We start from the raw sequence: 12,153 nt of genomic DNA, 5'->3' as shown, positions 1-12,153 counted from the left end.
TATTTGAATTCACAATACAAAGTATGTTTGAGCTGAAATATATAAAGGATAGTTTTTCCAGGTCGTCAATAACAGAGCTCAACGAGCTCATACCATTTGCAATAATTTCAAAACTGGTATAAACACGAGCGAAATGTATTCTAATACATTTTTGTTAAATATTTAGCCTTTGTCCAGACATGTGTATATTTTTAGATATTTTTATGTAAAGATATATTTTCTTCGTAAAATGGTTTTTAAAACATGCTGAATTTAGCAGTGAGACAATTTCATAACGAAATACGTCAAATTTATGAAAAAATTAATTAAAACGTACTTTCAAAATATGAGTAAATCGTACAAGTTTTAATGCGCGTACTTTAAACCCTTATATCCGGAGATTATCAAAATATTGGTTAACCGAAAACGACACGTAACATAGTACTTTCAGTTTTGTAATGTAAACTTTCCAATAATTGTATCTATTTTTACCTATTTACTGGTAAATTAAATCATGTGTTTTCCTAGAAGAAAAGTTAGGTCAACATGCAAATTTATTATAAAACTTATTCAAGGTCGATCTACACCTTATGACAGAACTGCAGAAGTTTGACGGAAAAGTATGAAATCTGACTCAGTTATTGATCAAACTGTTTGTTTTCAGAATATGCATATATATATTCTTCGACTTGACGCTTGTGCATTCACCTGGTGACCCCCGAACTTGCATGTAAATTGCTCGGTTTTTATTTTATTTTATTTCATTTTATCACATATTTGACGTCGCGGGAGTGTAATAAAGCCATTATTTAAAAATGATAATACACTAGTGTAATAAAGCTTTGACGTCGACGTCATTTATAGTACTGGAGACGTTGGTGAAATTGACTTGTTTATATAGTAATAGAAAGTAGAATTGTTTATGTTTCTACAGGAAAAGCTGACGTGTGATAAAAAGAATATTACATTTGTGACTTTCCACACTGAATTTATTAAACTCGAATAAAATTGATAAAATGCTCGGCAGAGCCTCGCAATTTATTGTTTTATTCAACTCGTTTAATAAATTCAGTATGAAAAGACACTCATGTAATATCCTCTATTTTTTTGTGGTCATAAATTGGCAATTTTCGACTGCGCATTGAGTTGTCTGTTCTAATGTAAATGTATTTTGTGCATTATTAGACAACCATTTCTATGAAAACAAACTGGCTCACGCCAAAAACCTTATGACATGTGTACATGCAAAGTACAGGCATTTTGTCCGATAACTTTTTTCTATAACTCAGCCAAATTAAATTAAATCCCAACGAAAAAGTAAATTCTAATACACTTTATGTTCAAAGGTCAAAATCCTCGTTTTACCAAAAACTTCAAATGAACTTTCGAGGAATTGATATAATATGTGCTTGTTCAGGTGCTAAAACCAAACATCCGGTTGTAATCAAAGATAAAACATGAACATAATTATGTATGAGCATACATATTATGTACGTGTACTTCGATTAACTCGATACGTTATCAGAAGTAAGGGTACTAACAAGATGATTTTGGGCATTTTGACTGTGTTTTTGTAAACTCTGTTTACAAGCGGTATTTTCATTTTCAATCTGCTTTTTGTCCATCTGTATTTTTTGTCATTTTTTGTATGTCCGTTGCATTTCAGGTGTACTTCTTTATTTTTATGTTGTCGCATATTAAGGAACTCCTCAGGTCAAATGTGATTGTGGCTGGATTTGAGGTGTGTGATACTGGCTGCGCTATAAATCCGGGGATTTGATTATGACTACGAACAAGAAAATAATCGTTGCTTGTGATACCAATGTCGAACAAGTTACCTAATTAGTGTATCTTGTCTAGTTATCATTCACTTTTTCACATACAGATAACTCAACCTGTTAAATCACTTTATCACTTAAAATATAGTTAGGCCTAATATACTTCTTGTTTCGTTTTCATTAAATTACGTATTTATTGGGAAAGTTCTTTTTCGAAATTCGTATGCAGCATTAAGGTAATGACATTAATTCTTTTCATTTGGTGTTAAAGACTTAGATATTTTTTTACCATTGTAAAAGACAGGAGGAGAAGTAAAATCTGTATTGTTCGATGTCGATCAATCTGTCTGTCTGTCGTTCTGTTTGTCTGTCTGTTGGTCTGTCGGTGGACTGTTCTGTTTCAGATTAATTAATGGCGAACGTTAAGGTCTACATAAATAAATCTTGATAGGATGCATGTGATCAGGAATTGCGCCTATAGTTTTAAAGGTCAGTAGGTTATAGCCGAATTCCAAAGATGGCCTCACTGACTAAAGGGTTTCCACGCAATAAGTAAAAACGCTTTTGGCGAAATTGCTCCGATCTTATTGTCTGTAGTAGGCGGAATATCCTTTTTCATTTATAAGTAATTATGTCAAAGGTTAAGGCCGTACTTACACCGAGACTGAGCACATTATTTGTCATTGTATAGAGGTTCATTCAGAATTACCTTTGTCCGTCTGTCTACCTGTTCTTACGTACGAATATTAAATGGGTATTTCTTTTGTTACACAGTACAAAATAAGTGACAGAAAGTTCCCAAATGTAGTACGAAAATGAATAGAAGTTATCGCTACCTTTTTGCCTCGGTACCCAACACATGTCTTTTCGTTTGCTCGTTCTGATGCCCGTTCGTTCGGGGTTGTGTCATGCATATCTAAGACAAAATTGATCTAGATTTACGAAATAATATCGGATAGTAATGTAGTATGTATAATTGTGTTCCTAAGGTTGTTTTGGAATTCGAGTCAGTTAGGCTAGAGGTATTCTGCTTGTCAGTCAAACATGTGTCGGTCCGAATTTGTGTCGCATCTAAAAAGGGATTTGACCCAAAGTCATGAATCATTTGTTTTTCAGTATGTGAAGTTTATTACCTGGAATTTTGTTTCTGATTTAAATCAGTTACACCAGAAATATGGTCCTGAAGAGCCTGAACATTTGTGTCGTGTATATTGTAAAAGCTATTTGACCTCAAGTCATGAAAAATAGGACTGTTGTACACCTGCTGTAGGCTTTGTTTAGAATTTTATTCAGGAAGATCAGAGTTATGTCCATTGAGTTTGTTATTAATGTATCTAAAATGTATTTGACCTAGAGTTATAGAGACACAGAAGGATTGTTATATAGCAAATGACGTTCGTTTGGGATTTCAGCCAGTCAAATTTGATTTATGGCCCTAGACAGTCAAAATAAGCATTCAGGGTTCATATATTTCAAAACGTACCTCACATAAAGTCAAAATTCTTTTATAGGATTTGAATTTAGCATTGAAAGTTGCCATAATTTTCAGAAAAAAAGCATTTATTCTCGTCCTAAGCAGTGTGAAAATACATTAAAAATCGGTAATATATTTTAGATATAAATGTTAATACCCAATAACACATACAGGCACATGAAAATGTCAAAACTATAGGTATCGCTCTCCAAGTTCAAGTACCAGTTAATTACGGAAGTTGAGATGAATAGCGTTACAATGATAATTTTGTACAGTTAAATCTTTTCGAACTAGCAAATACATGTATCAAAGTAAAGAATTATGCATTTTTATAACAACAGTTGACAGAGGAAAAGTAACAGAAGCTTCTTTACATGGCAGAGGATGTTACACTATAATTACTCATCAAAATACAATCATACCTTATTGATCCTGGTCTACATTTAAAACATAATGGATTTTTCTGTTAAGGTAATTTTTCACATTTCTTCTTTACATGACAGAACAGAAATTTTATATCTATTTTACCCCCAATAGATGAAACGGGCTAAGGTTGAGGGTCACCGGAGAGGTTCTATATTTGAATCATTAACTCCGGTCCAGAAACATGTCAGAAACTCAACTTTGTAATCATCTCTCATATTTTTTTACGTATAGTTCTCCTATAGTTACCTTTAACTTCTACATATCTCTCTGTCCGTCCACCCATATTTAGCTTTTTCATACTTAATATATTACCAGGTGACCACGGGCAACATGTCCAGCACACAGGCTGTCAAAAGGACTTACATTTATGAAAATTCGAAACGTCATTGTGACAACAGGCGCTGAGCTCGACAAATCCGGATTGGATTTTAATGAAAGTTTGCAGGAGTTATTTGTATGAAGCCTTGCATAATATCAAAATGTCCAGAATTATTCATTGCGGCAGTTTGGCCCCTTAGGGTAGTTCTGTGTGTAGAATTTGACAAAATCCTGATTTTTGAAAACGTCAGAATTATGCTTAGAAATTTAGGCAAATAAAAACGATAGGGCACTTCACAGTCATGAATAAATATGGTCTATGATATGATGCTTGTTTCTGAACTATATATATGCCCATGATTAAAGAAACTTATTACCGCTGATTTTGTAGAGATTCTACTAATGATCCGATTTCAATTAAACTTCAGTTTAATGAATGATACAACGCATAGTTACGCATGGCAACGGTATTTCTCGCTCAAATTATTTTTGCGAAGTTTTAGCACACTTAACTTTATTTTTAGCTCACCTGTCACAAAGTGACAAGGTGAGCTTTAGTGATCGCACGTCGTCCGTACGTCCGTCCGTGCGTGCGTGCGTAAACTTTTGCTTGTGACCACTCTAGAGGTCACATTTTTTATGGGATCTTTATGAAAGCTGGTCAGAATGTTTATCTTGATGATATCTAGGTCAAGTTCGAAACTGGGTTACGTGCGGTCTAAAACTAGGTCAGTAGGTCTAAAAGTAGAGAAACATTGTGACCTCTCTAGAGGCAATATTTTTCAATGGATCTTTATGAAAATTGGTCAGAATGTTCACCTTGATGATATCTAGGTCAAGTTTGAAACTGGGTTACGTTCGATGAAAAACTAGGTCAGTAGGTCTAAACTTAGAAAAGCTTGTGACCTCTCTAGAGGCCATATTTTCAAGGGATCTGTATGAAAATTGGTCTGAATGTTTACCTTGATAATATCTAGGTCAGGTTTGAAATTTGGTCAACTGTGGTCAAAAACTAGGTCAGTAGGTCTAAAAATAGAAAAACCTTTTGACCACCCTAGAGGCCATATTTTTCAATGGATCTTTATGAAAATTAGTCAGAATGTTTACCTTGATAATATCTAGGTCAAGTTAAAAAAATAGGTCACATGCGGTCAAAACCTAAGTCAGTAGGTCTAAAAATAGATAAATCTTGTGATCTCCCTAGAGGCCATATTTTTCATGAGATCTTCATGAAAATTGGTGAGAATGTAAACCTTGATGATATCTAGTCAAGTTTAAAACTGGCTCACGTGCCTTTAAAAATTAGGTCATTAGGTCAAATAATAGAAAAACCTTGTGAACTCTCTAGAGGCCATATTTTCCAATGTATCTTCATGAAAATTGGTCAGAATGTTCACCTTGGTGATATATTTTTCATTGGATCTGTATGAAAATTGGTCTGAATAGTAACCTGGAAACTTGGTCATGTGCGGTCCAAAGTAGGTCTAAAAATAGGAAAACCTTATGACCTCCCTAGAGGCCATATTTTTCAATGAATCGTCATGAAAATTTGTCAGAATATCTAGGTATCTAGATAGCTAGGTCAAGTTCGAAACTGGGTCAACTGCAATACAAAACTAGGTCAGTATGTCTAAAAGTAGGAAAACCTTGTGACCTCCCTAGAGGCCATATCTTTCAATGGATCTTCATGAAAATTGGTCAGAATATTCCCCTTGATGATATCTAGGTCAAGTTTCCGAGAGGTTACTCTTTATTAGCCAACCATCTACAGATGATGGATTAATCAAATCGCCTTTTGTCCATGGTCTGTCCTTCCGTCTATTAACAATTTTTGTTATGGCATCTACTCTGAAACTACTTTGTGGTTTTTAATGAAACTTAGCCACAATGAACTGGGATGCGTGTGGACAGGTGAGCGATTTTATGAATGCAATTATCGGGATTGTTCCTCCTATACTAATGGTTTGATCTGAACAAAACTCATGGGACAGTTCACTAGTAAGCTTTTCATACATGTTTTGCGTATCATCATACATTGTGGATAGCCTGTTAACTTTTATACACAAATGTACGTGGATCCACTCGTGATTATAAGACTAAATATTTTTCCGTAATCTTTCATTTACTTTCACATTTTATTTCCTAAATCGTTCCCACATCAAAATTAAAATTATTGGAAGACAAATGCAAAACTATATGGTGTAGTTAGCATTAAGTGCTGGTCACCTGCCTGCTTAACATAAAATCATTTTATAGCAGTTCAAACAACTCTGTGATAAATGGCATGTAATCAATTCCCAATGGAATACAATAGACAGAAATAATATAAAGAATATGATAAGACAGAAACATTGCCAAATTTTCAGATATATAGGAGAATGTCTAACAAAGAACGTGTGATTCGTATGCACATTTAATGCAATCTTTTTTATTTCTGTTTACAGTCTAAACCCAACTTTATTGATTTGCAAAGTCTAGCTACTATAATATGAAAAGAGTTTGTTCGACAATTCAGTTATTTTGTTCTAACTAATAAATGACTTACAAATGGTTATTCTATGACACAGTTTAAATGTTTAACATGTATTAACCTTTCTTCCCGAGAAACTGACGTTACTCATACTGGTTGTTGCAACATGTATAGAACTAGCACTCCTGCTTTCTATGGTCATATACTGGCGTCTGTCAAGGGAAGAACTTCCAGAAGATAAAAAACAGCAGCAGCAGCTATGCTATCGCTCTGATCGATTTCCTACCCATTCTGATCACATAAGTATCTGCCCTAGAGGCTTAGAGATGAATATGAAAAATGATACAAAAACATGTTGCGGAAACTCGGATTTAATCCTGGATAACTTAGTTACAAAGGTAATCCCTATCTTCATTCAATATATTAGTGTAACTAGGAGAATTTAGGTAGAAGCTAAATATATATAAAACAATTTTATATTAGTCACGTTTTCAAGTTTTACCCGCTTAAAACTCCTGTTCAAATGTTGGAAACAAAGTGGAAATTGGTACAGTGTAACTGAATGTATTGCCAGAGTGAGTAAATCAGAGACAGGTCTGTACAATATGAAAAGTCGTCTTCAGGCACTATTGTTGGTGTATTCTCGACTTATAATGTACGAACATTTTGCATAAAAGAACGTGAGAACTACACGAAACCATATTAAGACAATGTTACTGTACTAAGTTAATTCTCTGGCGAATATAGTATTTAGTCTTATTTTCAACTATATGTTTGCCAAAAGTGTTTGTATGATGTAAAATTGTTTAATAATATTTCATTTGTGCTATTTGAATACATTATAATGACATTCTGAATGCTACTGAAACAATGTGGTGAAATACTTCTAATTTAAGGCACTCTCTGAAAAATATAACAGCGATGTCAATCCTGGTAAGCATGACTTATTCTGTGTCAAATAGATAAGTACATGTATTCTTTTTAACCAAAAAAATTGAATTTATGTTAATGTTTAATGTTCGTATTTTTCATTGATATATATGTTCTTAGATACCTGACTGTTATTACACGGAGTGTTTTTAAGATCATTCGAATGAAATGTTAAATGTGTACATATTCAACTGAAAAAAGCATATTGTTTTTTAATCATATCAATGTATGTTCTTTCTTTTTCTTTCCCCTATTTCTGATAGAATTACCTTCGTTAGATCTTGAATTGGACCAGTGCAATGTCACCAGAATAAAACCGCCAATGGTAAAACTCATTGGACTCGCAGGAGACATAAATCCAGGTAATACTCTGCGATACGTTCAATTTGTCTTTCTTAGATGAAACGTTAAACATGATACTTAATAGTATCTCCAGCTAAAATCACTGACTTAGCGTCACTTGGCACTAGCACTGTGGTTTTAGAGTCATGCTCGTGGTTTCATTGCAGAATATCATTTGATTTATGATTTCTGTCCGAAATAATGTTTGAAAGGCACATAGGGTATTCGTCTGACATTGATAGCTTAGAATCTGTTCTCATATTACAAGGGGCCTCCGTGGCCGAGTGGTTAAGGTCGCTGACTTCAAATATATATGCACTAATAAATGAATGAATACTTATTTGAAAGACTTAATAAACTGATTAAATGAACAGTATCTACCAGTTATTTTTAGCGAAACATTAGTCCATTTTACGAAAACAGGTAAATACTCTTTTTTTTCAACGCAATACCGAACAGTTTAGCCCTTTTATTTACTTTTTGCGAAATAATGACAAAATATTGTCTAATGGTACATTTTAATCGTTCAATATGGTGGAAAAAAAGATACTTTGCTGACAATCTAATTAAAACTTTCATCCAAGTTACTACTTTCTCCTATTGTTTCTAAATGAAATCATCAAAACTGCGCCACCGTAAATGATCATCTCTTAATCAACCACCTTTCGAATGAGCTTTCATTCATTAGTACATACGAACGAGACAGGTTCGACAACCAGCATTATGTAAAATGACCGCTCCTCGCCACAGCAAAAAAAGTCCAATTCCATTAGAGGCCGGCACCAATAAAGTTTTGATCTGTTATGAAAAAAAAGATCAGTATTTTCACCCTTTAACCAAAGAATTGTTAGCTCAACGTTTGTGAACTGAAAGAAATTGTAACACAACTAATATGATATATTGATATCAAATAAGTTAGCATTGTTTCATATTATTCTTTATTCTAAAGTAGAGTTGAAAAAATACAAAATTTGTATTTTTTTACAGTCAAACAGAGTAACTCTTCAAAAATATTCTGGAATTCGAATATTCAGACGTATGCAACATCCGGTCTGACATACAAATCCGATGAAGGTACAATTTGTGTAGGAAAGGCAGGATACTACTTCATCCACTCGCAATTAAAAGTCAAAGTTATCAGCACAAACGATACAGATGATGATGTCCGTGATATCTTCACTCACAACGTTCGTCTGATTAAAAAGGACACTAGCTCTATTATTCTAGAAGATAGAAAATCCCAATGTGAAATGGCATCCAAAGAGTCAGAAATCACGAGCGCTGTTGGTGGCGTCTTCTGGCTTGAACAGAAAGACAGATTGTACGTTGCAACATCACACCCCAAACGTATAGTACAGCGAGATAATTGTATTGTCTTCAGCATGCACAGTCTGTAATTGATTTTGTTACAAAGATGTTTAGAATATTTTTAAATAAAACCTGGTAAATTGACTGTCTACTGGATAATACACACAAAATTCTTAAATGAAATGAAATTAAGGAATTTCGCTCCAACAAAATGGTCTTGTCAAACTTTATGAAATGTAATGCCATAAATCCAGAGATTTCTTTTTTTCAAGACATAATACAAACATGAGAGTATATTGAATCCAAAAATTACTAAAATTGTTGTCATAACAGCAGAATGTGAATATTATTGTAGATCTACATGTACATTTAATTTTGCTCTTTTAAAATTCTTTCGGTTTTAATTAATTGACAATTAATAAACGTCAATATCGTAATAATGAAGTAAATCATACAAATGAAAGGGACGTAAACCATTAAAAACAACACCCACAAAAATGATAAACCATAAACGTGCAAACACAATCATTAGAATGTAATATAATGGGATAAAATCAAATAACTGTGTTTCGTCTATACCCGTATTTTCTGGCAACATAATTATTTCATCATATAAAGACCTCTGTGGAATTTTAAGTTGACTATTGTTTACTCCTTGAAGTATATCTCAAACATTTAATCAGATTTGATAAACAGCTGCATAAGTACAGGCATGCCTTTGCATATATAACATATCTAATACATTTAACTCATTAATCAACAGATTTTTCGTTTTATTTAAGGTTTTTCTGCACGTTTGATAAACCAGAATTTATGGCATAACGTTAGTTATCCGGAAAAAAAACGTAGAATATATAAAGCCTTGTTTCGGCGTCGGAAACGAAGACTATTTTTCTGAATAAATGGTAACATCTGTGTAAATTTACTACAATGGCACTGTAATTACCTTTCAAAAAGTAAATTAAAATATCTGACACGTTATATGATTCCAAATAATGTCTTAAAATTAGCGTGAAATGTGCAATTCTCTTTAATCAAGGTCATATATCTTAAAAAAACCTATATGTTTTATTTCACCACATTATAGGTCATATGTTTATTAACAACTGTGAGGAGTTTTATTAAAAGTTATATTGTAGAAAAGTTTCTATACACGAAAATGTTTTTTTACATAGACTCCCATTATAGAAAATTGCGTGAGTTCCATTTTTTAAGTCAGTCTAGCAAAAATCAAGCACACGATCCTATCTTTTTTATTTGCTGAATTTTATAAGTATATTCTGAAGTTTTGAAAAATCAGAGATTCATCAAATTCTATATTCTAGAAAGAAAAGTCGATTCAAACGTGTAGAACTACCTTAAAGCTATTGTTTCTCCATTTAATAGAGAAAATGCCCAGTTGGGACAAAATGCATTTGTTATTCTGTTATTCTAGACAGAATTGCAGAAAACGTTTGTCTTTTATAGTAATTGAGTAAACTTTTTTTTTTCTTTAGATTTTGATGATCTGTAATTAATTTTGATATTTTACTTACATGTATATAATGCAAGATAACGTTTGTTGATGAAAAATGAAGTCAGATAAATGTCACATTATCATATAAATAAGGCTGAGCAGTATCATATATGTGTATATAAACTTAATTTAAGAAATGATATATATCAAAACCATAATTCGGTATAATTAGAAACGAAAAAGAGGCTATACGTCTGCGGAATAATTTCACAAAGGCGCCACTGTATGGCATCAAATGCCAAATAATGTGTAAATGTGACATCAAAGTTGTGTTGTATTGCAAATGTACATATTTTTCATTTTTCTTTACAGTTTAAAGTAAAGATCAGTTCTAACAATGCCCCGTCACTTTATTCATGACGTGCCTGGCGCTTAAGAGACCTTTCCTAGATATTATTAGCATTTTATGTATGTTTATACAAAGTCTACAGATGAGCGTCCATATTCATGGTTATTACATAGCTTGTAGACCATCTCATAGAAGTAATGACAACTGGATATTGCTGCATAATACATACGGTGTTGTGTGTTTACAGTTAACTAATGATGAGCTAACTGTATGATTTGAATTCTTAATACCGATATATGTATGTTATCTACGATGATGGATATCTTTTTTGAGTCAATATGGTACATTATGGATGTGATCAAAATTACGCAGTTTAAACAATTAAATAGTTAATTTCTTTTAATGACTATTTATATGCTGAGATAAAAGGATCAAACATGTTGTAAAAGTTCTCTCAGTACTGTTTGAGCAGGGGTTGAATAAAAATGTTTGCTTTTTTATATTCAATTTATAAGACATATCAGTTAGTGATGATTATAGAAATGCATGTCTTGTACTATTGTAAGCTGTCTTGTTTGTCAATGTCAAGAGAGTGCTATAAATAGGCATATCATTTCGGAATGTCATGTTTTCGCCGAAATTAGAAAAAAAAAATCTGCTAAAAGTTTCTGAAAACTTTGGACCATCAGTCTATCAGCACATTTGCTGTTGAAGCTTAGAGCAACCCTTGCGATGTCTAATAGATCCCGATATTCTGAATTTTCTAGGTTCTGATGCTAGCAAGTCCCGGTTCTATATAAACATGACGTATAACTTCATTTGCACTGTACAGAGGACATACAAATTATTTTATTAATTCAAAATAAGACGTAAATCTGCCCCAAGAGAATACATGTATGTATTTGCTGAAGACATTTTCATGAGTTGTTTTTTTTAATTTAGATATCTTGTATTTCGTTTTGACAAGATACCTAGGGAGAAAAGACCATTTTAAGGTATTAGGCCCATAATAGAGTATCTCCTTTTTGAAGAGTATTCAGTTTCTACAATACACCTACTTTGGCTGCAATTTTCAGGGGGGCGTAGGTTCAAGCCCCACTGGGACCCAAATTGTTTTTTCTTATTTTTCTTTTTTTCTAGTAAGTTTTAACTTCTTTCAAGACTTGTTATTGATTTATTGTACAGAAGTGGAAAATATTCATTTGATAAGCGATTTCTTGCTGTTTAAAGTGAATTTACCTCTGAAATAGAAGGGGTAGAGTTAGACATCTTTAAAAATACTGAGTTACGTGCGGTAAAAGTTCTCTATTTTGCCTGCATTCT

At 32.9% G+C, this 12,153-nt stretch overlaps 1 protein-coding gene across 1 annotated transcript; it reads left to right on the top strand.

Moving 5' to 3' along the window:
- The first annotated feature begins 1,904 nt into the window (after positions 1-1,904).
- LOC123554635 (uncharacterized) lies at positions 1,905-9,320 on the top strand. Its single transcript, XM_053547960.1, has 6 exons — positions 1,905-1,993; positions 3,573-3,702; positions 6,580-6,843; positions 7,342-7,378; positions 7,639-7,737; positions 8,705-9,320. The coding sequence occupies exons 2-6, from the start codon at positions 3,685-3,687 to the stop codon at positions 9,112-9,114; spliced, it is 828 nt and encodes a 275-aa protein (XP_053403935.1). The 5' UTR covers positions 1,905-1,993; positions 3,573-3,684; the 3' UTR covers positions 9,115-9,320.
- Positions 9,321-12,153: the final 2,833 nt, after the last annotated feature.

This window comes from Mercenaria mercenaria, chromosome 7 (assembly GCF_021730395.1).
Source record: "Mercenaria mercenaria strain notata chromosome 7, MADL_Memer_1, whole genome shotgun sequence".
Classification (NCBI taxonomy): Eukaryota; Metazoa; Mollusca; class Bivalvia; order Venerida; family Veneridae; genus Mercenaria; species Mercenaria mercenaria.
This window is presented reverse-complemented; position numbering and strand designations above follow the sequence as displayed.

Coding starts and splice junctions, on each gene's coding strand:
- LOC123554635 (XM_053547960.1), top strand. Junction 6,844..7,341: donor TGGATAACTTAGTTACAAAG/GTAATCCCTATC, acceptor TTCTAATTTAAG/GCACTCTCTGAAAAATATAA. Junction 7,738..8,704: donor CGCAGGAGACATAAATCCAG/GTAATACTCTGC, acceptor ATTTTTTTACAG/TCAAACAGAGTAACTCTTCA.